This window comes from Sarcophilus harrisii, chromosome 3 (assembly GCF_902635505.1).
Source record: "Sarcophilus harrisii chromosome 3, mSarHar1.11, whole genome shotgun sequence".
Taxonomy (NCBI): domain Eukaryota; kingdom Metazoa; phylum Chordata; class Mammalia; order Dasyuromorphia; family Dasyuridae; genus Sarcophilus; species Sarcophilus harrisii.
The window spans coordinates 546,750,167-546,777,814 of record NC_045428.1 but is presented as its reverse complement, the minus strand read 5'-3'; the positions used below and the strand labels follow the sequence as shown (position 1 = coordinate 546,777,814).

Genomic DNA, 27,648 nt, shown 5'->3' with positions numbered 1-27,648 from the left:
ACTTGCAAAGTGATTTACATTTTCTCATTTAATTGATGGTATTCAGCTAACTTGATTAGTCTTTCACATAAAGCAAGTATCATCTTCATCTCAAGTTATAGAAAATCAAACCCACTGTTTGGAATATTAATGAGATCCAAGGAAATAAAAGATACACAACTAAGAGCAAAGTCTATAATTCCATACCTCCAACATGCATAAGCAACCCTTTTCTCAGCCATGTGGTGCTGAAGTTTTAAGAGCATCTGTAGGTAAGGTAACCTTTTGGCCACCCAAAAGGTCCTGAGCCACGCTCCATTTGATCATTGTTTGGGTCCTAATTGAGGGTCTTTCTCTCCCAGATTCATTCATTTATTTATTTAGATGATTTTTTTGGACTAAATGAAAAAGGAGATTCTTTGCCTCAATAGTTACCTAGTCTTAATCATTGAATGGGTTCATCCTCAGTCAAACTGAGACCTGTTGAAGACCTTAACTTAAAAAGGCCAAGGTATCCCCTTGCATTCAGGGCCATCTCCAGCCATCCTGATCTGTATCTAGCCACTGGACCTAGATGGCTCTGAAGGGAAAAGTGAGGCAGGTGACCTTACCCAGCCCTCCCTCACTTAAATCCAATTTACTTTCATGTCATGGTATCACCTCCCTGAAGTCAAGGTCCTCTTAGAGAGTAAAGGACAAATAACAACCTCTGGTGGAGCACTAAGAAAATGCTCCTAAGGCAGAATGTTAGACAGCAGTTGTCTAAAACAACATTGTCCATCAGTGATGAGCAGCACTGCATTACTGCAGAGTCTTACAACTTTCCCATGGAACTTGTTTATAATGGACGTACAACCTTATCATAAAAGCAGCATGATCCTGATTTAAAAAAAAAAAAAAAGGTATTTGATTTGGAGTCAAAAGACCCGAATTCAAATCCTTTCTCTGCCATTTAATGCCTGTATAATCTTGGATGAGTTGTTCACATTTTTGGACCCCAGTTTTCTCACATGTTACTCAAGGGGCTCCCTTGTAAGTGAGCTCGAAGATTCCTGGCAATTCTAAACCTATGATCCTGTCAAAAATGTTTGAGTTGCTTCCTCAGCCCAAGGTTTCCAGTGACCAACTTGAGTTAAATGTCCAGTACTAGAAGGGACAGGATATTCCTATACCTGCATTGGCTTTTGAGAATAACTGCCAAATAAGAAAAATCTTTTTATTGACAAATGCTGGAGATGTTCTCATTTAAGCTTTATGTTCCAGCCTCATTCTTTGATTCAACATAAACCAAGCAGGAATAATGGTACCTTAAGAATCATCTTCTTTTGTTCCCATGTTCATTTACTACATGAGATGCTAATTTGGACTCTTCCAGGCCTTAGATTCAATTTCATCTCAAAATAGATAAAGCCTTCTTTTAACACTGGAATGCTGCTTGAGGAGAGAGGAAGGAGGAGTAAGTATTTTTTTACTGATAGTCAAAGCAACTACTATAAAGGCCTTCTAGCAAAATTTTAGAGAAAGGATGCTGTTGAAGATGCTGTCACTCAAATGCGCTACGACTCCAAACATTAGAGATTCATTTTTACTTTGAACACCAAAATAAAATGGAAGATATGTCTGCTCATTTTTTCTTAGCTTCAAATGAGACAGCCCCACCCACCTCTTGAATCATACACACTTAATATCTCTCAATGAATACTGGATTCTTCCTATAATGCCATAAGGAAAATTTTGAGTTTCTTGTTTCACTATTACTTCCAAGGGGCCTTTTGAGACCAAGACCATGAACACATGCAAACAACAATCCCTAATACTTATTTAAAGTAAATGGCTTGCATTGGTTCTAATGTTCCTCTTTCATTCAAAGCCTGGACTTTGCTGAGTGCTGATCTGTTTGGGAACAAAAACACAGCAGAACTAAATAAACTTCCTTAGTACTGAAGGCATAGTGTGGCACAATGGCAGAAACATTGATGTTAGAATTTTTTTTTAAGTCTCCGCTCTGATTCCACTAAAGGAGTGACACTAGCCAAGGCACTTCCTCTTTTTGGACTTCAGTTCCCTCATCTCTGAAAAGAGATAAAGATACTTTCACCACAGGCAGTTTGGGAGAGGAGCCAGAATTCCCACTTGGAAGTCAGGAAGACTTGAGTTAAATACTGCCTCTAATAGATAATGTCTGTTTGATCTTGGGCAAGTCACTTACCCTCCTGATACCCCGGGGTATCTCTCTAAATGTATAAATCACAGAGCAGGTGCTGATCTCTATATCAGTGATATAGATGTTCCATCCAAAACCAAAACCAAAAACACTTTCACCACCTAACTCATAGGACAGTATAAGGAAAGCCCAATGAAATCTCAAAGTGTTATAGAAATGTAAGCTATTACTATTTGATTCTTCACATCCCCTTTCCTTGTCCAACTTTAAAACTGACCCATCCCATGTCCAATACCAACATATACTCATATGGGGCCCCAGTCATACTTTCCTCTGCCCAGCAGCTGGCCTCCTCCCAAAATAGTTCACTGATGTACTTATCTGATAACTGCACAATGTAATAGGAAACTTTAGACTAGTACACATAAGACACAGATTCTAGAGCTGGGACTGTGTAACTTTGTGTGACAGTGTGACAGACCCTTCCCTTCTCGATCTCTGATTTCCCTTCTAGTGATAGATATAATCTACATGACTCCAGCTAGGTGTGCAGTGCACAGAGTGCCAGGCCTGGAGTTAGGAAAACTCAAGTTCATGAGTTCAAATCCAGCCTCAGAGACTTAGTAGCTGTGTGATCTTTGAGATAGTCACCTAACTCCATTTGCCTGAGCTTCTTTATAAAATGACCTGGAGAAGGAAATAGCAAATTATCTTTACCAAGAAAAGCCCAATGAAGTTAGGAAGAAGTGGACATGACAGATCAATAAACAACTACAAGCTACCAGCTCTGACATTCTGTAACTAAGTGTGCAATATTTTATGATTATTCAGGGCTATCAGGTCATTAAAAGCCTTGAATCAACAAAAAATTCATTTCTACAATGTTATTGGTGAAAACAATGGTAATCATAATAGTAATAATAGGCATAATAGGTTTACAGTCTTTACAATGTGAAAATCATCTTGCTCACAGCAACCCTGGAAGGTAGGGAGTACTACAGATAATACTATTCTCAGCTTTTTATAAATAGCCCCAGGATTTGAGTTGAAAGGGTTTTCTTAGCCATCTTAGAACAAGGGCTACATGAGACACAAATCACCTCACCAATTCTCCAGGCCTACTTCCTCAAAAAGCCATGTGAGAACAAGGATTCTTTTTTTCTAGTTTTAAGGAGATACAATAGAATTTGGCTAGGAGCAAGAGAACTTGGTAGACTGACCAAACAACAGAAGAAACAAATCAATGCAAACATGCACTGGGCCAAACCAGATAATAAAGTGTGTCCTTTTCTAAAGGGATGACGGCCTTTGCAGGAAAAATGCAAGGTCCCCAGGAAGCTAAGCTATAGCATTCTTGGGTTAGTACTCATGGGTAATGTTTCTCTTAACCCAAGCTTTAGGGGGCCCAGCATTTCAGAAGGATGGTCCTGCTCTCTGTACACAAGGAAATCTCAAGGCCCAAATGAAGCCATCTGAGTAGTCTGATAGGTTTTTTCCTGTCTCTGGTTTCAGTTCCACCATATTTAGGCCTTTCTGCCTCTTCCCTTCCTTCCTTGTGAGTCTGATATGACTGCATCACTTTTCCAGGAGGTTCACTATGGTCAGCTTGACAAGATCTAAAAAGGTCAGAAATTTTCATGCTACACTGCAACTATGGACTATGGATCACCATCTCACTAGGGAAGTTCACTGTCTAATGATCACTCAAATATTTACACATAGCAGCATCTTTTGGCCAAAGAACCAGACAGTAGAATTCTTTAGTCTAGTACAACTAATCTGTATTTACATTCCAAACACACCCACCCCACACCCATCACTGGGAAGGCCTGTCCCCATGAATTTCCACTCTCCATGAATCCCATTTCAAATTTCATTACACACACAAACCCTTCTTTTTCTCCTCTGCCCACCATTTCTACTATTAAAGTCTTTCAAAAAGTTTCTTTGTGAACTTGAACTAAACAGAAGGAAAAGGGGTCATCAAGACTACCCTCTGGAACACAAAAATCTCAATTGCTATGGGCCTACGTTGGCACAGTTGTGAATTTACTGCTTATAAGCCATTATCAACTCCATTGAATGACAGTTTAAAGGCAATAACAAATGCTCAGAAATATCTCCTAATATAATGTGAACAGTAATTTAAAATAAATAGACATTTACTTTATGAACTGATATTGAAGATTAAAAAAAACACACCTCCTCCAGCAAGATGACAGAACCCAGTGAGCTGAGCATAATTACAAATGCCAGTACTTTTAGTGAGAATACTGCTCTCCAGAATTGAGATGAAGGGGAAATAATGGGCCATCTGTGATCATAACAAGCTGAAACATTATTGTGGAAAAAATCTCTGTCCTAGGGAAATGTTTCAAGAATGAAATTTCACATCTCATTTTCTCTTACTATTCTGCTTTCAAATTCAGTAATGGTCCATTTACTGGTCTGAGAACACACCTCAAAGCCAGGATTTCTTCAATTCTATTTCTTTACGTGAAATGAACTATCGCCTTGGGGTAGTTACCTACCATCTGTATCTTTGCAAAAAGAGGAGCCAACCAGTTTCCAAAGCTTTGGAGTAGAATTGGGGAGGGTCTGTGAAGCATTCTGATTCTGAAGGTGGAATTCAGGATATTAAAAAGAATGAAATGCTGACATTCTTCCTTTTCTAGCATATCCATCCTATTGGATCTTACAGAGAAGTCCCCATTGCGCATTTATGTCTTTATGCTCAGGAATACAGATTCTAAGGTTCTAAGATCTCAAATAGGATTGTGATCTTATTACAGGCCAATAACGGCACAAAAACTGGAATGTGAAGGTAGAAAAGTCTCAAACATTTAAAGAGAGGTTACTCTTAAGTTTCAACATTGAAAACTGCTTTCTTTGTATCCCTCCAACCACCACGTGTTTAGAGCTTCTGTCTTACTAAAATATTCCTTTAAAACAACAGGGAAGACTTGTCTCTTATTTTTTTATATCAAGGAAAATGTTTCTAGAATTGGTTCATTTTTTAATAGCAAACCTCACTCCAACAACTATAAACTTTCTTCCAACAGCCATAACTCTGGCTCTCTCTTTGGCTAGCTATTTAAGCCCATATCATATTAACCTCTTTGTAGTAACTTGTAGTTCAAAGTAATTTAGCCATAAATCATTTCTAGACCCCTAGCTAATTCCATAAGGCATATAGTTAGTTAGTTTTTTTTACTCAAGAGGCAGAAAACAAAGTAAGTATACTACCTTCAGGAGAACACATTTGTACCTCAAGAAAAGGCAGACAATGAGGCCACAATGTAAATTTAACCAGGGGACCCAATTATTAAAAAAGGCCTTATCACCCAAGATTTCCTTAATCCTTTAAACAGCCACATTCACCAGAATAACCAAGAAGATTGCAAAGAGGGTAGCCGAGTACCTGGGCTCTCACAAACATTTCTCTTCTCCCTGGGCACTACCCTATCTCCCTTGTGGAACCTTTGAAAATCTCAATTACTACTGGCCTGTGTTGGCACTAAAACTTGCTTTTTTAAAGTTTATACTTTGGTTTTAACATTTTGTATTTAAGTAAAACCCATGAAATTTCTGTTCAGCTATATTTCTATGCTTACATAGCAACAGAGCCTTGAAATAGAAGTTAGAAAGGGAAATCAGGTTATTATCTTGGCTCCTGGGACAATAGCCTGAATGGCACACAATTCAAAGGGAAGAAAGCTAGGTTTTGAGTCAAGAACCTTTGGGTTTGAACCTCTGGTAACTTTGTGTAATTTATAGTCAGTCTCTGGTAGTTTCTATTCTTGATCAATAAAATGGACTCTAAATCTATGATCCTTTGTGTTTCAGAATTACAAAATATGTGCTATGTGCATGGTGCCACTAAATATCAAAGGCTGAAAGTTGTGTGATTTATCACTGATTAGTTTTGTGATTTGGGCAAATAACTTAGCCTTTTAAAGCCTGTTTCTTAATCTGCAAAACGAAGGGTTTGGAACTGATGATTTTTAAAATCCCATTCAGGTTTAAATTCTGTGAAAGACTGACTGCAGGCCCTCTGCTGATCTCTCTATAAGGCTTATTTTCTAATTTATCCTTAGAGAGAGTAGAAGAGCCCTTTGATTTGTTCTTGAAAACTGCTTTCTGTGTATTAGTATTTATTATGTTTTTCATGTTTGCCTAGCTAATCACCATATTATAGAATCTGAGTCCTAGAATTTTAGATTCTCCTGGAACTTTGGGAAAATGGAATACTAGGGCCTTAACATGGTGGCATTTTAGAACCTTCAAATCTTGGAATCACAGAACCCTAGAATCTTGGAGTTGGGAGGAGATTTAGATGGCACATGCTTCCTCATCCATCACTATGGACAGACATCTGATTTTACATTCAAGTGTTCTACTGGTTTCCAGAATTAACTGATCATTTTAACCCTCTATCTAAAACAAAATTTAGAATTTGTAGTGTCTGAATTGAAGTACTTCTATTTGATGGAGGCATCAGAAAAAAGGAAGTCACATCTGAACAGTTTGGCTAAAATCCAAATGAAGTCCAAAGCAAAATGTCCCCTTAGCCATCTCTTCTCAGAAAAAGTGTACTAATTAGGGGGAAAGGGGGGGAAAGAGACCCGGTGTAAGTGTGTCCACATGTATATATAAGAGAGGAAGGGTCAGAGGTTCTGGGAGATAAGAAAACAAATAAGAAAACTCTTTCCTACCTCCTAGGAGAATCACCTTCTCTCCTAGTCGCATTTCCAAAATACAGCAGTGAAAAAAGAGATCTGAAAAACAGCCACAGTCTGACCAGAAGGAGGAAGTGGCTGACAAATACCTCAAAATTAGAGTGCACAGCACTGAGAAGTGAAAAAACATTTCAGAATCACAAAAACCAACCCCCTGCCTAGTGTTTATCAAAAATGTAAAGGGAGTCATTCTTTTAAAAAAAATCCTCTTGAGGTTCCATCAGACTGAGTCCATGGGTGGTTTTGAACCATCCCAGGATGCCCGGTCGCGAGGGGGGGGTCTAACAATCCTCCTCCTCCCTGCTTCTTGCTACATCAGTGTCGCTCTGTCCAGAAGGCTCCGATGCAGCTGCTGCTTGTCGTCAGCATCATCCCCCGCGGGGTCATTTTCTTCTCCGGACTCTACATATATGGGCCAGTCGCTGTCCGGATCGCCCTTCTCCTGAGCCTCTGAGGGCGTCTCCACCTGGCTCAGGCTGACGGGCGCTGGGTCATCCTGGGGATTCGTAATGCACGTGCAGCTATCACATAAACCAAACCGCCGCAGCCCCTGGGACAGGCTGCTTGTGAAGGTTCGCCGGCACCCCTTGCAAATGATCGGTCGGTTGGAGCGATGCACCTAAAACAAGGAACAGAATTCCCCAGTGAAGAGAGGGGAGAGCCCAGCGGTGAAGGGTGGAGGGACGGAGCTCCCCGAGACACGAATGAACAAGAAAAAAGCTTCAAGTTCTGGGCTCGGGACTTAACGGAGAACCACAATGCTGGGCTTGTGGTCGGCTCCTTCCCAGATACGGACCCCAGACCCAGCATGGGTCTTGTGACCAGCCTTCTGGGAGTGAGGCTCTCCGCACCTGGCCAGATTCAGCTTCAGAAACAGACCACTTGGGCCAGCGAGAAGATGCTTTGCAAGCCTGAAGGCACCATATACATGTTGGTTATTAATGTCATTGTTATCATATATACATAATAGATATTTTATATATATAAAATATTATTACTCAGCACTTCTAGATTACTGGGACTTGCCAAATCTCAGGTTCCACTGGCATGGCCTTTGCCAGGTCACCGAGAACTCCGATGTTACTGAAGGCACAATCAAGAGAAAGAAAAGGAGGGGGAGGAGAAGACCTTCACCATGCCATTTTATAACTCCATAAATATTGTGATTGGAGAGGCTGTGTGATAGAAAGTGCTAGACTTAGAATCAGGAAAGACCTGGCTTCAAATCCCCCCTCAGCCTCTGTTTCCTTATTTGTAAAATAGGGACAATAATAGCAGCCACTTCCCCAGGTTAGCATGAGGATCAAATGAGATATTGTGCATTATTATTGTAATGACTAATATTAGGATAGAGACTAGACCTATAATTACATTGGAAAATGCCATCCATATTCAGAGAAAGAACTATGGAGACTGAATGCAGATTAAAAGCACTCTTTGTTGCTGTTGTTGTTCGTTAATTTTTTCTTTTTTGTAGCTTTTCCCTTTTGTTCATATTTTTTTCTTTCACAACATGACTAACATGGAAATACATTTAAAAGAATTATATATGACTTACCTATGTCACATTGCTCTCTTGGGGAAGAAGGGAAGGGAATGAGGGAGAAAAAAATTGAAACTCAAAATCTTATGAAATGAATGTTGAAAAACATCTTTACACGTAACTGGAGGGAAAATACTATTAAGGAAAAAAATGAAGATGAGAACTCCCAGATTAGTAAACTCTCTCCAATGTGACTTGACCCCTTCTTTGCAATTTATAGTCTTAGTTGTCTGGGGTACTGAAAGATTGTAACCTGCTCCAAGTCACACAGTCAGAATGTGTCAGAGGCAGAATTTGAACCCAGGTCTTCCTGCCTCTACTACATCATTGTGTCTTACTGTTATTGATAATTTAGAAATTTAGAAAATTTAGCTGTGTTTTTGACAAGTTACAAAGAAAGATCAAAACCACCTGCTGACAAAAACCAAACAAACATGGAAGGGCACTGAGAGGGGAAGAGTTATGAAGCATAATTCTCAACATTTTCTGGACCATATAACTGCTTTGTTCTGTCTCTGCTGAGAGACCCCTCTTATTTAGACTTAGTTCTCCCCTTCACCCCCAAGTCTCCTCTTCCCCCTCCCCCCTCACTCCAAATGTAGGCTGGAGCTCTGACATCATGTGTCAGGATGTTGGGAACAGTCAAGTCAACAAGCATTTATTAAGAACTTACTATATCTCAGGCACTGTACTAAGCTAAGGACCTACTATCCTGCCTCTAGTACTTATTATGTGATGTTGGGCAAATCTTTTAGTTTCTCTTTCCTGGGTTTCTTCATCTGTAAAATGAAGGTGTTGGATAGATGATTTCAAAGATCCCTTCCATCTCCAGATCTATTATCCTTTGATCTTTAAGGTGAAAGTCATCCCCACCCCAATTCTATCAGAATCTGTATTTTAAACCTATTAGGCAACAGAATCTACATTTAATAAACTAAGGGAGTTATAAGATGAACTGAGAGTCAAGAGAAAAAAGGATGGAAGAATCGCAGACTCTCAAAGTTAAAAGGGATTTCAGAGACCCTCCAGGTCAATTCTTACTATAGGAATCTTCTCTACAATATTCCCAATAAGTGGCTAATCCAGCCGATATATTTAAAGATAATTACCATGCCCTCACTAAATCTTCTCAGGCTAAATTCCCCACTTCTTTCATCTAATCCCCTTAGAAGAAGAGTATTTCCAGTTCCTTCACCATCCTGGTTCCCTTACCTCTAGACAGCCTTTAGCTTTATCTTATCAAGTCAACAGCATTTATTAAGCACTTACCATGTGCTCTGCCATCTCATCAATTTCCCTCCAAAAAAGTGTTCCTCAAAGCTTGACCTAGGGTAGCTGGGATCTTGGCACCAGACACAGGAAGCCATCAAACAGGTGGGTCCCAAAGACAACATCCAGAATGCTGCTGCCCTATATCAGATGGCCCTGGGCCCATCCATCCCTGCAAGAAGGAGGGGCACCCCCAGACTCACACTCAGGGAATGGCTCCGAAGATGCTCCTGACGGGTGAACCTCTTGCCACAGGTGTCGCAGGGATAGGGTCTCTCACCGGTGTGGGAACGGATGTGCCGTTTGAGGATGCCCTTTTGCTTGGCTGTGTATGGGCAGAAAGGGCACTTGTGGAGTTTGATGGGAACCACCAGCACATCACCTTGAAAAGCAAATTAATGGTTTAACTATTCTATAATATAAGCAGAAGCAGCAGACAGTTGAATTACACAGATATAGGGCTGGGAAATTGTACATGTAAGAATTAGTCACAGTTTATGTTTCTGTAATCTTCTGCCCTCTCTAAAGGACTTTAGTACAATTCTAATTTTGCTATTTATGGTAAGTATGATTTTATATGTCACATCACTTTTTCCTCATCAGTAAAATGGACAGGTGGGATTGAATGATCTTTAAAGTCCCTTCCAACTCAAAATCCCAAGTGTAATTTTCCCCATTTTACAGATGAGGAAAAGGCTGTGGGAGTTTCAGTAGTTTGCCCATAGGCAAGAAAATAGGAATTCTATCATTTCATAAATCTTATAAATTATAAAATACTTAACATGTCTGGCATTTAGTAGAAACTAAATAAATATTTATACCCTTCCTTTCTTCCTTCCTTCCGAGATAGTAGGTAGCACAGTGGATGAAAGCACTGGACCTGGAGTCAGGAAGACCTGAGTTTAAATTCTGCCACTTTCACTTACTAGCTATGTGATCCTGGGCAATTCTATCAATCTTTGATGATCTCAGTTTCCTCAACTGTAAAATGGGGATAATAATAATACCAGCATCAAATGAAATAACATTTGTAAAGCACTGAGCATAATGCCTGGCACATAAGAGATATTTAGTAAACGGTTGTTCCCTTCCCTTCTCCTCTTTATATCTCAAAGGAAGGTGAGATCATGAAAGCCAACCCTTCATTTTACAAATAAGCAAATTGAGGTACAATTGGCTGAGAACCTTGTGTCATGTTTCACTGAAAAAACTGGTGTTTTATTGAGAGCTCCTTCTTCCTTATTATAACATTATTATCATCCCCTCTTCCTCAACTTGCATTGCCCCAATACCTTGACACCTTCCACCACTGTCTCCTCCTTCACTTATGAGACAAGGCAAACTCATGTATAGACATGCACAAGGAATTCCATTCCATCGCATCTTCAGCAGATTGTTCCTCTCTTGTCTCCACTCTCTGACTTTTCTTCATTCTCTCTGTCTGCTGGTTGCTTCTCTGCTTCCTGCAAACTTGCACATATGTCCTCCCTCCTCAGAAAACCCTCACTTGAACCATTCCTCCCCACTAGCTATTGTCCCATATCTCACCTCCCTTTTATGGCTAACCTCCTTGAGAAGACCATCCACTTCCTTACCTCCTCTCTATGGTCTATTTAACTGAAATTGCTTCTTCAAAGTTACCAATGATCTTTAAATTGCCCAATCTAGTAGCCCCTTTTCTCTCTTTGTCCTTCTTGGCTTCTCTGTAACCTCTGCAATGGATGATTCACCCTTTTCTTCCTCTTCTTCTTGACATCTTTTCTTTAGGTTTTCAGAACACTACTCTTTCTTGGTTCTAGTAGATACTTAATAAAGGTTTATTAATTGAGAAGGCTTAGAGGAGAAGTAACGTGTTTTCATTTGTTTAACAATCTCTTACTTAGAAAATGGATTAAACTTCTACTTGGCTTCAAAGGACAGAATTTGAGAATTAAGAATTTGAGCTTTGTAAAAACTCAGGAGGAAATATTACTCAGGTAATATTTCCAATATTACCATATTAATGGTAAAAGGCATTTAATAAATGTTTTTTGTTTATTGGCATCTATTATATCGCAAGGTACTTTACTAAGGAATGGGTGTACAAAGAAAGGCAAAATACAGTCCTTGCCCTTGAAGAATTAAAAATCTAATGAGGGAGACAATATGTAAAAAAAAAAACTATGTATAACCAAGCTATATGTAGGATAAATAAGAAATAATCAACAGGGAGAAGGCACTAGAATTAGGAGGGATTGGAAAAGGCTTTTTGTAAATGTGGCATTTTAGTGGGAACTCTTCATCAAGAAAAGCCAATAGATAGAGATGAGCAGGAAAAGCATTTCAGGCATTGAGGACAGACAGTGAAAATGCCCTAAATCTCGATGAAATGTCTTGTTTGAGGAATAGCAAGAAGTATAACATCACTGAATAGCCAAGTCCTTGGGGGGGGAAAGGCAGGGCTTAAAGTAATGCAGGAGCTTTGTTTTTCTTGCCTTCTCAATGGGTAGGAGAAGAAAATTTATCATTGAAAAATTAAATCAAGGAAAAAGAAAGATGAGTTCAGTTTTAGACATGTTGAGTCTATGATGCCTAACATCTAATTTGGGATACCTAGTAGATAGCTGGAGATCAACAGAGAGATTTGAGATACTATCAGTTTAAAGATGGTCATTTGAATCCCTAAGAACTGAGGAGCTCACCAAGAGAAACAATGCAGAAAGAGAAGATAATAGGGTCCAGGGCATATCCTTGGGGATAACCATTATTAGGAATGATCTAGATCCAGCAAAAGAGACAGAAGAATCAAGACAGGATGTGAAGCAGAAGAAAGTAGTGTCCTGAAAACCTAGAGAGAAGAAAGTGTCAAGAAGAGCAGTGCCAGAGATCGAGGAGGGCAAAGACTGAAAAAAAACTAATATATTAGCCAATTAAAAGATCACTGGTAACTTTGATGAGAGAAATTTCAGTTAAATCGAGAGTTAAAAGGAGTGTAAGAAAAGGAAGTGAATAAACCTGTTGTTTACAGACAGCCTTCTCAAGATCGGTCATAAAAGGAAGGAGAGATATGGGACAATAACTACTGGGGAAGGATAGTTCAGATGAGAGTTTTCTGAGGAGGAAGGACATATGTGCATGTTTGTAGGCAGCAGGGAAGCAATCAGCAGACAGGGAGAGAATGCAGATAAGTCAGAGTGGAGACAAAAGAGGAGCAATCTTCTGGAGCAGATGCAATGGAATAGAATTCCTTGTTCATGTAGAGGAGTTTGCTTTGGCGAGGAGAAAGGTCACTTTATCATGTGAGACAAATAAAGGAGGAGACAGTGGCAGAAGTCATTCATCTGAATGACAAGAGAAAAAGAGGGAATTAATGGCAAATAGTCTCAATTTTTTTTCAGTAAAATATGAAACAAGGTTCTCAGCTGAGAAGGTGGGGGGGCTGGGAGACCATGGGAGGTTTAAGAAAAGATTTATTAGAAATACTGTGGCAAGGGGCTTAGTGAGTACAGCAGTAGTGAGGGTCCAGTTGAGGTTATACAACAAATTTGTAATGGGACAAGTCAGAAGGGTTTCCAAATTTTCTTCACCTTTGTACAGAGGCAAAGGTAGAATCAGATGATAGAAGGGATCCAAGGCTGAGGTTTAGCAGAGCACTGTTAGTGATATGATAAAAGTCAAGAAGAAGAGATCTGGTCTACCAAGGGTCAAGTGGGAAGAGCAGAGTGCAGTTAATGGATATGTGTAAGGTAAGCTATTGTAGAACAGTTGTCAGAACGAACTCGTCTATGTAGCAAAATAGTGAGATGATTTTACAATAGGGGTGAAAAGCCTATTGAACTTAATGATAGCTGATTGTCCAAAAAATGAATTTAAGTTCAACTTTAAATTTAACTCAAGTGGCGAAGGCTAATTAGAGCACCCAAGGGTCAAGGATTGGAGGTCATGATATAGGCAAAAAGCAGGGTTTGGAATTGAAAGGCAGAGGAAGAAGTGTAAGTCCAAAAGATTGTGATCAAATTAGGGAATTCAAGTTCATGAACACCTAAATAGTGCATTAATGTAAATAATAAATGCTAATTGACTGACCAGTCTGTGGTATATTCCAAAAGCAAAATCATTTCTGTTTTTCCTCCACTGGGCTTTATCCAAATGGTTCCTACCTTGCTTTCTCCTTCAGATTCCTACATTTCCTCATAGGATTTTTATCTATATAATTTTTTTACTATTTAATGCTAGTCTACCTCTTCCACTTATCCTATTTCTTTGAGATTTTTAATATAGTGGTTTTTATTTAACAATCATAACATGATCTTTGTAGAATAATCAGACTTGTAGGAAGAGGAGGAGAATGGAATCCAAAGAGATTTGTAGGAAGTGAGATCATAAGTATCATAGGGTTTGAAAATAAATGAGAGTGAGAGAGGGTTGCTTTCCCTAACACATGGGAAGCATAGTTCGGCATTTAAGACAAAACAAAATTTTAGAATGTATGAGATTTGCTAATGTATTAGCAGTGATGGTCTGCTCATTAGTTTTGCCATCCTAGGATTCAAAGCACTCCATGGTGTCCACAAATGGGAGCCATTTGTCTTGGGTCCAACATTTGTCATGGACAATGTACCGGGACCTATGTGTTCAGGAAAGTAGAATATCTTGTAACAAAATTTCTTCTATTCAGTTACTCAGAGCATGAAAATTTTCTGCCTTTAGAAACTTATCTGCAAAGACCTGGAAAGTAACTCAATTTAATGACTCACTATCAACTGAAAATCGAAGTATACAATGAGATTGACCATGGACATAGATGACTGAGCTGGAAAACATTGATGGAAGCAATGGTAGTGTGGGTCAGTGTCCAGCAGGCCAAAGTTTGACTGCCAAGAGCAGCATCTGCAAAGCTTGTCCTGTGTTTTGTTATCTAAAGCTATACTACAAAAATGAATTTGACCACACTAATCACCAATAAATTTGAGATTAAATTTGGCCCCCCACATTATTAGCTCCAGTTTCTCTTACTAGCTAAATTTTGGACATTTATGTTTACACATTAGATTTTTATTACTGGCTCCTTTCTTTAATTTTTAATGCTGTGAATTTCTGGGTGTCTCAACTGTTATTGGTATTCCTTCATTGAAGTCACTTTCTAGCTTGATGTACACAAAACCATTTTCTCCTTCTTCCTGGTTTTAAAGAGCTTTTGATTAGATATGCAAGACTTCAGATAAATACAATCTTACCTTTCTTTGTTAGGTGTATTCCATCCTGGACCAAAAGTCTTGTCATCCCTAGAATGGTCTAGAAGTCTGAATCCCATTTTCAGCTACTACCTTCTCAAGTAGTAATCTTCTTTCCAAATCAGTGTTTCTCTTCTGCATCCCTTGTCTTTGTTGCTGTCCCAACCTTTTGCTTGTTTTCCAATGAATATAATGTAAAACTACCTATTTTAACTGACATATCCAAAATCTGCCTTTTGAGTTCCTTCAAAATTCTTGGAGGAGTGCCATATTGTTTCAGTGATATAAAAAAAATCACATTTGTCAATTTAGTTTAGAAGACATATTTATTACTTCCCCAGATCATAGAGCAAATTAGTGATAGAACCAGAATTAGAATTTGGATAGTCCAAGCTTCTTTCCCTTATAACATATATTAGAAAACTTATACCCCAGAAGCCACCATCCTCAGTCATGATAGGAAATGTGGTAGAGTAGAAGGAATTCTAGAATAATAACCAGGAAATTTACCATGACCACTTACTAAGTGTAACATTTATATATCATTTTGAAGTTTGCAAAGTGCTTTACATATGGCATCTCAATCCTTACAATAATCCTATGAGGTTGGCACTAGTATTATCCCTATTTTATAGATAAGGAAACTGATATTAAAATTAAAACACATCTACGCTCACATAGCTAGACAGAAGGATAAGCATTTATTAAGCACTGATTATGTGTCAGGTAAGGCCCTAAGCAAAAGTAATACAAATATAAGCAAGCCTAGCCTGAAACTATTTGCCCTCAGAACATTAAAATTCTGACAGAAGAAAACAACACATATCAGGAGCTAGAAAACATCTAGTATATTTCTGAGACAGGATTCAAACTCAGGCTTTCCTGACTTCAGGTCCCACATTTTATTCCATCAAGTCACCTAGTTGTATGTTCGATACTTCTATGCCTTGAAGGGTAGTCTCCTGGCATGCATTCTCTCCTTCCCAAATGATTCTGGCCTTGAACACAGAGCAAATCTGTGAATTTCCCTGCCTTGATCTGCTGTCCACAGATAACCTCAAAGAAGAAGGGTTAGTGAGAACTTCAGGATATGGCTTGTAGCTGTCATCTTCATCCCTGATTTAGCTGCCTTGGCTTTTAAAAAATGCTAACAGATGGCTAGTTGGGCAAATTCACACATTATATTTCTGCCAAATACAGTTACTTCCTTCCTAATGCCTCAAGGATGCTGGTGACTCCAGGCTCCCTGATGACCAAGATCAGAATTGAAGCTGGGGATACATGGGAGAGAATAGAAAGAGGGTTGGATCTGAATTCATAGGACTTCAGGATTCAAATGCTGATTCTGCCATTTACTAATGGTGGGATCTTAGCTAAAGGAAGGACTCTTCTCACCTCAGTTTCCTCCTCTGTAAAATGAAGAGTCTGAACTAAAATCAGGAATTCTAAATTTTTTTGAGTCATGGATCCCTTTGGCAGTCTGGTGAAACTTACACACCCCTAAAAATCTTTTTTTTTTTTAAATCATAGTTGTTCTACTTAGTTGCTAACACTGTTAGAACTATCAGGGAAGGGATTGTTGTACTTAGGAATTCATATACTCCTCATACAATAATCATGTTGTAAGCAAAGTAGATGTATACATTCATTTGATAGAAACATGTGGTACATTACAGATTTCTGGACTTGGAATTAAAAAGATCTGAGTTAGCATTCTATACATACACTTATTAGTTATTAGCTGTATGGCTATGAGTAAGTTATATAACTTCTCCGAGCTTTAATCTTCTCATCTGTAAAATTTGTATAATAGCATCTCATATGGTTGTTTTGAAAACCAAATGGGATGACATAAGTAAAGCATTTTGTTTAGTACTTTAAATGCTGTGTAAAAAATATTGTGAGAATCATCCTTTTAAATGCAAAAAAACTCGGGTAATTATAAAGAAAACCAAATATCTTAAAATAAAGATGTGATTTTTTTTTTCCATCTAAATTCACAGAACACCCATCCATGGACTTTGTGGTTCCATGAACTCTTAAACTAAATGACAGCTAGCGTTCCTCCTAGCTTTAAATATATGAAATACTTTTGGTCAGTATCATGGCATTCTTTCTTAAGTAGAGCCTGAGAACTAGATCTGTGATTTCACCAGTATAAGCTACTCCTAAATGAGGAAATTTCTTCTACAGACACTGGTTGGCACCTTTTCTGCAATTTAATGTCTTAGACAGCTTTCTACAAGTGATCTGTCCAAGGCCATCCAGGCCATAAGGCAGGCCTTGAATCCAAGTGTTCCTAGTCTCAAAGCTAATTCTCTAGCTACTATCCAGGCTGCCTCTTTTTTCAGTGTTACAATAAATATGTCCTCCTGGATAGTGTTCCTTGTCTATAGTCTTCACCAATTCAAAAATGGGTTTCATTTAGTTCCTGATCTAAAGGCTGTAAGATCAAAGGGACTCTTCCACTCTTCAGATGACTACCAGATCAGACTCAGTCTGGTGCAATAGGAAGAACATCAGACTAGCAGAGAGACCCAATGCTTCTGCCTACTTGCAGTGTGATCTTGGAAAAGTGCCTTCCTTTCTCTGGACCTTACTCACCCCATCCATTAAAAAAAAATGAAGAGATTGGACTGGATGATTCTTAAGTTTTCAATGACTCTAACAATGGAGAGACAGTGCTCTCTTAACTCATAGGAAATGACCTGACAAACTTTGCAAATGCCATATCAGAAATGTTCACAACCCCACTAACTGATGTAAATTATGACCTTAAAGCAAACGGCAGAGTTCAGAAACTCCCTCAAATGGAAAGAACCATCAGTCAACCTTTTATTGTTGTCTGCTAGGAAAAGACACAGTCCCTGCTCTCATGGAGGGGCATGATGTAGCTTGAGAGCATGTGAAGAGACTGTCATAATGACTCAAGTTCAACAAACATTTATGCAGAACTGCTATGTGAAGCACTCCTTGTAGATCCTGGGGAATGTACAAAATTCTGATAAGACATGATCTTGCCTTCATGAATCTTATAGTCTAATGGAGAATCTGATATGTCATAAGTACTTCAGAGATATTTGAGGAATTTGTGATTTCATTGGTATAGATATTCTTTGCACCATTGATTATATAACTCCTTCAAACCTTGGTAGATGTAGGCCATAGCTGAAAAGATCTATTACCTATGGAAGCTAACCATTTGGGGATGAGCTGCTGTCACATTAACTAGGCTGGTCCTCAGATAACAAACAATGGCCCACAATCAGGCCCCTAATCAAAAACTTCCCAGCTTTCAAGGTAGGCCCAACCAGAGCTTGTGCTTTGGCTAGCACATTCTTTGTTAATCACCTCCATGCCTCAGTGAATCCTCAGACAACTTTAGTGTAAAACATACAAATTAAAGAGGAACTCATGAGATATATATGTATAAAATATCATGTGAGGCATAAGGAGGGAAAGGTCATTATTAATCAGCAGATTTAGGGGTGGACAGCAAGAGAAGCTTCATTGAGGTACAAGAATCTGAGTTGGGCTTTAAAAGATAGGGTTTCAAAGAGTGAGGTACAAAAGAAGGACATTCTCAGCATAGGAAACCACATGAGCAAAATCACAGAGGCAGTGACATAGAGAGTGACAGACATAAGCAGTAATATACTGCTGTGTAGATACCTAAAGGAAATATACTGTATTACACACAGAGAAAAATAATATAAGCCTGAAGAAATAGGATAGAATATATAGTAGAGTGAAAAAAAAAAAAAACACTGGCTTTCAAGTCAGAGGACATGAGTTCAAAATCTGCTTCTGTCACTTACTATATGCATTATCTTGAGCAAACCAATGTAAACATTTGGGGCCTCAGTTTCCTCACTTGTAAAATTAGGGAGTCAGGCTAGCTGTGTTGTCTAAGGTTCTGAGGACCCTGCCAGCTCTAAATCTATAAGCCTATGAATGCTAAATTCAAATTAAGTTCAAACTAAGGAATTTTGAACTTGACTCAGGAGGCAATAGAGAACCACAACAGGGTCTTTTTTTTTATTTTAATCACTTTATTTGCATAATTCCAAATTGCTTTCCAAAATTTCACAAATCCATCAACAATGTATTAGTGCATTTATCTTTCCACAACCCCTCTGACATTGTTGCCGTTTATTGTCATTTCTGTCCATATGCAGGATATGTAGTTAAACCTCAGGGTTGTTTTGATTTACATTTCTTTTATTATTAGTGATGAAGTATTTTTATGTGTTTATGAATTCTTTGAAGTTTTCCTTTTGAAAATTGTTCATATTCTTTGGCTATTTATCTACTAGGGAATCTCTACTAGTCATATATGTGTGTATGTGTGATATGTGCATGTCTACTAGTCATATATGTATGTGTTTAGGTATTTCAGATATCAAATCTTTATAAGAGAAATATGTTTTAAAAGCTTTTTTTCCCCATTTGACCACTTCCTTTCTTATCTTAAATGCATCAATTGTTTAAAGAAATTTTTTTTTTCATTTGACCACTTCCTTTCTTATTCTAAATGCATCAATTAAATGTCTTACAGAAGCTTTTCAGTTTAAAGTAATCAAAATTTCATTTTAACTTTTGTAATTGCCTCTTATTTCTTGTTTGGTTAAGAATGTATCTACTAAATATGTTTAAAAGGATTGCACATATTTAACCTATATCACATTGCTTGCTGTCTTTGATGGGGTGAGGGGTAGAAAAATTTGGAACACAAAAGTCTCACAAAAATAAATATTGAAAAACTATCTTTATATGCTTTTGGAAAAATAAAATATTGTGAAAACAAAAATAAAACTGGTCACTGACTCCCCCAAAAAATTTTCTATCCACAGCTGTGAGAGGTAGATGACCTATTTATTTTTCAATTTTCATAGTATAATTTTTAATATTAAGGTCACATAACTAAGAATTTATTGTGGCATGTGGTATAAAATGTTGATTTAAGCTCAATTTCTGCCAAACTATTTTCTAGTTTCTCAACTTCTCCAGTTTAATAGGAAATTTTTCCCTAAGTAATTTTTCTATTTTATCAAACACTGTGTTATGACATGCAAATCTGTGAAGCATTCTAAATGTTTTGGATTTAACTACCTTGTCTACAGTGATGATTCTCAAATCTACTTATACTGTCCCAGCCTTTTTGCTAACATTTTATCTTGTACCTCCATCTGCTTTTTAGACCTGTTGAACTGAATGTTCAATGTATTCACAAAATAAAATTTATTAACTTCCCCCCCAACTCCCTCCTCCAACTTTCCTATTCCTATAGAAGGCAAGATGATCTTTTCAGTCCCTCAGGCTCACAACCTAGAAATCATCCTAGACTTCTCATTCTCTTAAACCTCCCGAAGTTCTGTCAATTTCACCTCTGAACCATCTTTGAGATGACAAAGTGCAGGCCCTCATCATCTCCTGCTGATGGGTCTATCTGCCTCTAAGTCTTTCTTCACTCCAATCCAACCTCTTCTGCTCAGTCATAACTACAGTTATTTTCTAAAGTACAAGTACAATCATGTCACAGACACACACACACACCTCCCACTCAGTAAACTTCAGTGGCTTTCGATTGTCCCCATGATCAAATACAAAGTACTCTGGTATTCAAAGTCCTATTTTTATAACCTATCCCCCTCATACCTTTCTAGTCCTCTTACATGTTACATCTTCCAATATTCTCTTTGATCTAGTGACACTGGCTTCCAAGCTATTCCATAAACAAAATACTCCATCTCTTGCCTCCAGGCATTTTCTCCAGTTATCTCTCATGCCTGAAATGCTCTCCTTCCTCTGCTCCAACTACTGACTTTAAGACCAACTAAAATTCCACATTTTACAAGAAGCCTTTCCCAATCTAATTTAATTCTAGTGTTTTCTTCTACTCAGTTAATTATTTCCTATTTATCCTATATATAACTTACTTTGTATATATATATTTGCATGTTGTCTCCCAATTAGATTATAAGCTCCTTGAAAGCAAAGACTTTTTATAGCCCCAGGATTTAGCACAGTGGCTAGCACATAGCTAATATAATAATAAAATGTTTACTGACTGATTGTAACATGAAGGAGTTGGATGAAATTACCTCTAAGGTCCCTCAAAATTCTAGTTGTATAATGGTTCAGTGATCTTATCATCAGATCAATGCATAAATCTGACAGCATGTGAAGGATGAACCAGAAAGCATCAATAATCTCACCTGTTTGGAAGTTACTGCAGTAATCCCAATGGATGGTACTCAATGGGTGGCAAGAATAAGGTAGTGGCAAAGAAATGGAAATTGAGGGGATTCTCAACAATTGGGGAATGGATGAGCAAGTTGTAGTATGATTATGATGGAAGACTATTATGCTATAAGAAATGATGAGCAAGATGGTTTCAGAAAAACCATGATATGAACTGATGCAAAGTGAAGTGAGCAGAACCCAGAGAACGATGCAAATAGTAACAGTAACATTGAACATTGTGAGGATGATCAACTATCATTTAGCTACATTGATCCAAAGGATTCATGATGAAAAATGTTATCTACCTCCAGAGAAAAAACTGATGAATCTAAATACAAACTGAAACTTGTTTTTTATTCTCTTTATTTTTATTGTTTTATGTTTTCCTTTGCAATATGGTTTAAATGAATATCTATTTTGCATGACTTCATATGTATAATCACTATCAAGTTGCTTGCCTTTTCAAGGAGGAAGAATGGATGGGAAGAAGGGAAAAAACTTGGAACTCAAAAAATTTTTAAATGATTGTAAAAATGTTTTTACACTTAATGGAGAAATATTTAATGAAATAAATAAAAATATTTTTAAAAATAATATGGAGGGTATGTAAGTAAATGCTCCTAAAGTGGGAGCTAATGTGGTACAGTTCTCAAAGCTCAGGACTAGAGTATGGAGACTTTAGGTTCTGGTCCCAATGTTAGCACTAACTCAATGACTTTTAAGTAAGTCACTTCCCCTCCCAAGACTCAATTGACTTTCTTCATCTATCAGATGAAAAGATTGAATTGAATGATCTTTAAGGCCCCTTCCAGCTCAAAATAATCTTGAACTATTACTTCCATCATTCTTAATGTTTACTTATCTGTATACATATTGCTTCTACCTACTAGAAGCTAAGCTCCGTGAGGGGAAGGACTAGTTCATTTTTATCTCTGTATCTCCAGTGCCTATCATAGTGCCTGGCACCTAGCAGACACTCAATAAATATTTATAAGATTGAACCTATGACTCTAGCACTCTCATAGGTACTCAGTAAATGTTTGTGAATGATAGCAAATACATAGATAAGTGCAGTAAATGCCAAATGAGAGGTAGAGATGGTAAAGACTTTCAGAAGTAGATGATAATCTCACCTGCATCTTCTCCATACCAGTCACTTGGGATGTCCATCATAGAGTTCATGGCCACTCCTGCATCCTCTGGTCTATTCTCAAAACCTCGAGAAAAGTGAGCAGCATCCTCTTTGCTCTGGGTTGTACTATTACGCAAGAGGGCCTCCAAAAACTGCTTCATGTGGTAATTATTACAGGCCAGATCCAAGGCCTGGCTCCCAGGCAGACCCCCCTCCAAGGGTTCCAGGGCCAGTGGGGCTGAATACTGCTGCAGCCGGTCACCAACTTCAACTTCAACCTCCACTTCCTCAGAATCAAACTCCACTTTGGGCTCGGACCCTTTGGGCAGAGAAGGGAAGTCATCCACAGAATCACTAGTGGGAGGACATTTCACCACTAGTTCCAGTGGGTGACAGCTGGTACAATCCTCACAAGAGGCATCTTTGGAACAGTCTCCAACTTCTTCTCTTTCTTCTGGCAGGGGCACCAAGATGGGACATTGGCTTTTGGGACCACAAGAAGTCATCTCTCGGCCACATGCAGAATTCCCACCATCAGTCTGGTGAGCAGCTGCAGCAGCGGCTGCAGCGGCCACTGCTGCCGCAGCTTCCTTCTCCATCTTCCGGCAGATGTCAAGTGAGGAACGAATATAAGTCTTGCAGAAGTTCACTACATCTGTCATCTGTAGATAGCTGGCAGCTGACATGACCTCAATTACATTTTCCCCACACAGATCCAATTTTCCAGAATAGAGGAAATCCAGAATAGTAGAGAAGGCTTCAGAAGTAACAATATCCAAAGAGGCTGTGCTATGCCGCCCACTGTCCTGAATATAGTGGATCAGCAAAGCTCGAAAGTATCCGCTGTTGGCAAAGAGAATGTTCCTATGGGCTTTGAAGATTCGTCCTTCCACAATGATGCTACAGTCACAGAAGAAGTCCCTCTTGCGTTGTTCATTCAGCTCTCCCAAGAGCTTCGTGTAATAGGACTGCATCTCCATTTCTGCTATAGCCACAGCTACAGCTGTTGCTGATGCTACTAAAGAAGTTGCCTGTGATCCCTGTCAAGATTTTTTAAAAGGTGACAGAAAAATTACTCTTATCTTATGAAAGTTTTTTTTAATAATTGAAAAGCATCTAATTCAAAAAGCCAATAACTCTATAAGGACAATATGTTTTAGAACCAAAAAGGACCTTTGAAGTCATCTGACATGCTGTCTAACCATTCCTTTGAGGCCCTTATGGTCTTCTTGTGTGCTACCATGAAGCAGAAACAGTCCTGCTTGGTTGGAATCCTGTGTTTTGCTTTATGACCCTGAGTTTTTCTGAATCTCAGTTGTTTCATTCATTAATATATATATATATATATATATATATATATATATATATTGAACTAAAAATTTCTAATAAGCTCCCAGAGTTATTTTTTTAAATTATATATATAAACTGCAAGAAAATAGGAGAAACTGGACTTGTGATTTCACTGGGGTAAGGAACTCCCCATTAAGAAATTCCCTTTACCAATGCAGACTTTTGCATTAGTAACATCTTTGCAACTTATTGCTGAGACAGTTGCCTAAGACTGACTTGCCTTGCCTAGGATCACACAGCTATATGTGTCAGAAGGGACATTTGAACCCAGATTGTCCTGGCTCCAAGGTCAGCTCTCTGTCCATGAGATAGGCTACTTCTCCTGCTGTTCAGAAGATATATAAATGCCAGTTATTCCAAAATGGTTCAAGTAAAACGTTTAGGTATTTGACAGGATTAAACCTGGTTCCCTGCAAGCAGATACCCGTTGTAGTTCAATCTCCCTTTATCCTATGGCCCAGCCCATCACCATCCCTCCTCCATCTGTGGTACCATGTTAAAAGGATAAAGCCCCAGAAACCAAAGCTATCGCTTACATGGTACGGAAAGGGATAGGGAAGGGATATGAAGGCTCCCCGCAGACCTCCCCCAAATCCGTGCAACCACCTTAGAGGCGTAAAACCCTGGATGTGCGAAGGTATCAGTAAAAGGGCTACAACCACTTCAAGTTACTAGGTTCAGGATCACGTCTATCTGCAGGACTCTGTTTACATACGGGACTGGGCCGGCCAGATCCTCCTGACGCACTACCCCGCAAAGTCGGGGCCAGGGACTAGTGGGGCTTCTGGACTCGGGCTGGACATGGCAGAGAGCGCAAAAAATGGAGCACGACCGCAAGGATCCTGAGTAGGACAGGAGGGAAGGGGGCAAATGGACGTGTGCTTGAGCCCCGCCCCAGGATCCCTGTCCAGCACGCGTCCCAGCGCTCGCTCTTAGGTGCCGGTGCCCATCCCCATCCCCATCGCCATCCTCATCCCCAGGCTCCGCGCCAGCCTCGGCCAAGGCCGGACCTGCCCGCAGGGGGCAGGAGAGGGGCGTATCCCCGCCGCACTGCACGGCGCAGCGACGCGCGCAGAGGCAAGCGGGCATAAGAGACCGACCCCCAGCCCTCGGGACGTCCCACACACCAGCACGCCCGCAGCCCGGAGAAAGGGGGCCCGCCACGGCACCCCGCACCCTCACCTCAGAGCCGGCCCCGGCCGCGCCACCACCGAACCGCAGGCGCAGACACGCCCCCCTCCTGCCATCGGCGCTCCCTCTCCTCCCCCCCCCCCCAGGTTCCAGCCAATCACACAGCGCCGCTAGGCTCCGGAAGGCGGGATCTCTGGTCAGTCCGTTCGCCTAGGTCGCTGTCCCTTTCTTGGCCTCCAGCGAAGAAGATGCGCTCGGAAGGTGCCCTAGGTAAGAGGGCTGCTGGGAGTTGTGGTTTCCACCTTCGTTTTCGGGATACAGGTTCGAGGACTGGACTGCAAATCCCAGGATGCAGTGAGATTAAGGATCCGAGCCAGGGACGAAGTGATGCTCCTGTCTCTCAGTGCCCAGCATTTCACATGCGCCACCTGTAACATGGCTGGCCTTCATCTTGGTCTGGACAGCGTGACATTATGTGATAGATATTCATTCAAGCAGGCCTAGAAAGAAACACGGTGTACCCATCTCACCCCAGTCTGATCCAGTTCAAAGAATTTCCTTCAGCACCTGCCCGATGCATGTCTGTAAGAAGGAGAAGCTTGCGAGAACTCACAATTGCACCAGGGAGTGTGCATTCAACTCCGTAGACAGTGTGCAAATTATCTCTTATTCTCTATATAGGAGGTGCATGCCCTAGTAGAATGTAAGCTCCATGAGGACAAGAAATGTCTTTCTTTTTGTCTTCATGCTCCCATTGCCAAATAAAGTGTCTTGCAAATGGTGAATATTAAATGTTGAATTGAAATTAAATAGCTGCAGTGTTACTACTGGGCTTATATCCCAAAGAGATTATAAAGAAGGGAAAGTATGTGCACGAATGTTTGTGGCAGCCCTTTTTGTAGTGGCTAGAAACTGGAAACTGAATGGATGCCCATCAGTTGGAGAATGGCTGAATAAATTGTGGGACATGAATATTATGGAATATTACTGTTCTGTAAGAAATGACCAACAGGATGATTTCAGAAAGGCCTGGAGAGACTTACACGAACTGATGCTGAGTGAAATGAGCAGGACCAAGAGATCATCATATACTTCAACAACAATACTAGATGATGACCAGTTCTGATGGATCAGGCCCTCCTCAGCAACGAGATCAACCAAATCATTTCCAATGGAACAGTAATGAACTGAACCAACTATGCCCAGAGAAAGAACTTTGGGAGATAACTAAAAACCATTACATTGAATTCCCAATCCCTATATTTATGCACACATGCATTTTTGATTTCCTTCTCAAGCTAATTGTACAATGTTTCAGAGTCTGATTCTTTTTGTACAGCAAAATAATGTTTTGGTCATGTATACTTATTATGTATCTAATTTATATTTTAATGTATTTAACATCTACTGGTCATCCTGCCATCTAGGGGAGGGGGTGGGGGGTAAGAGGTGAAAAATTGGAACAAGAGGTTTGGCAATTGTTAATGCTGTAAAGTTATCCATGCATATAACCTGTAAATAAAAGGCTATTAAATTAAAAAAAAAAAAAGAAATTAAATAGCTGCTGTGTATAAAGTGCTGGAGGGGGAGAAAGGGAGAAAGAATTTAGATAAGAGCCCTCCTACCTCTTTTGGTAGCCTTAGAAAGCTCAATCTAGTAAAGTGATCATAAACAAACTACATGATATACAATATTACATGTAATACTTGGAGTACCAATTAACTTATACATTGGTCCTATAGACGTGTCTACCCTAGGTTCAAGATACTTTAAGGATCTACATCTACACAAATCTATTGCTCACAAGTTCTTAAGGAGTAACCTTAACCAGGATGCATCATATATTTTTCCTAGGTAAAATTCTTCAATGCTTCCCCTCTCCCAGTTATCTGCCAGTTATTCTGTCGGTCTTATCTAGAAAAAGTCCACTTTCCAAAAGGCTATTCCTTGCTAAGGTTCCAAATCCACTGTTACACAGAGCAGTACCATTTCCAGTTAGGGCCCAGGTTAATTTTCTATTTTGTTCAAACTGTATTTCTCAGTCATTAAAGCTTGGATCTTCACTAGACATTATCCCCTAGCTTAGACCTACAACACCTATGTAACTTTTATGTTTAATGTCTGGCAAATTAATCAAACCTAGTCATCATCTATGTAGAGAATATTCTTCAAGCAAAAAATCAAGGGCTCTGGAGTTTGAGATCCCCTAGTTTCTCAATTCATATTTATTCTCTCATGAAAATGAATGGAGAGCAGAAAGGTGCTGAAACAAACCTAAGGGACATGATCCCCAATCTGGTACACACACATATACATGTATATGTGTGTATATATATATGTGTGTGTGTGTGTGTGTGTGTGTGTGTGTGTGTATTTGTGTGTATTGAGCAAATCTTTTTCAGGCATTGAACCCCATTCTATTAGTATCCTTTAATCTCAGAATTGGAAGGGATCTCAGAGATGATCTAGTCTAACCTCTATATGAGGAAGAATTCTCTCTAAAAGACATCCACCAATAGTTATATAAGTCTCAGAAAACTCTAGAACTATGCCCTTCAGAATTTTTTATAGCATAGTAGTATTTCATCATATTTATATGCCAAAATTCATTCATTCCTCAATTAATGGACACTCTTATCAGTTTCCAATTTTGTGCGAGCATGAAAACAGCAACTATAAATATTTTTGTACAATTGTACAATGTCTCATTTTCCTCTTTTATATTTCTTTTCAGCATAGATCCAATAGCAGTATCATAAGGTAAAGGATATGTGCAACTTAATAGCTTTGGGGCCATAATTCCAAATTGGAACTCGTTCACAACTCCCAACAGTGAATTCGTGTACCTATTTTCCTATAGCTTCTCTGGCATTTGTCATTTT

The 27,648-nt window shown here is 39.2% G+C and overlaps 1 protein-coding gene across 1 annotated transcript; it reads right to left on the bottom strand.

Annotated features, from left to right (window-relative positions):
• Positions 1–536: 536 nt before the first annotated feature.
• Positions 537–25,463, bottom strand: ZBTB8B (zinc finger and BTB domain containing 8B). Its single transcript, XM_003765449.2, has 4 exons — positions 24,818–25,463; positions 22,287–23,325; positions 9,898–10,076; positions 537–7,501 (listed from the first exon to the last, which is right to left on the bottom strand). The coding sequence occupies exons 2-4, from the start codon at positions 23,263–23,265 to the stop codon at positions 7,193–7,195; spliced, it is 1,467 nt and encodes a 488-aa protein (XP_003765497.1). The 5' UTR covers positions 23,266–23,325; positions 24,818–25,463; the 3' UTR covers positions 537–7,192.
• Between the last annotated feature and the right edge of the window lie 2,185 nt (positions 25,464–27,648).

What these genes read in the sequence shown, in the direction of transcription:
- ZBTB8B (XM_003765449.2), bottom strand. Translation starts at nt 23,265, where the DNA reads ATGGAGATGCAGTCCTATTACACGAAGCTCTTGGGAGAGCTGAATGAA. An exon ending in CTGGTATGGAGAAGATGCAG is followed by an intron (nt 10,077 to 22,286) that starts GTGAGATTATCA and finishes TTGCTTTTCAAG; the next exon opens with GTGATGTGCTGGTGGTTCCC. An exon ending in TTCGGAGCCATTCCCTGAGT is followed by an intron (nt 7,502 to 9,897) that starts GTGAGTCTGGGG and finishes TCCTTGTTTTAG; the next exon opens with GTGCATCGCTCCAACCGACC.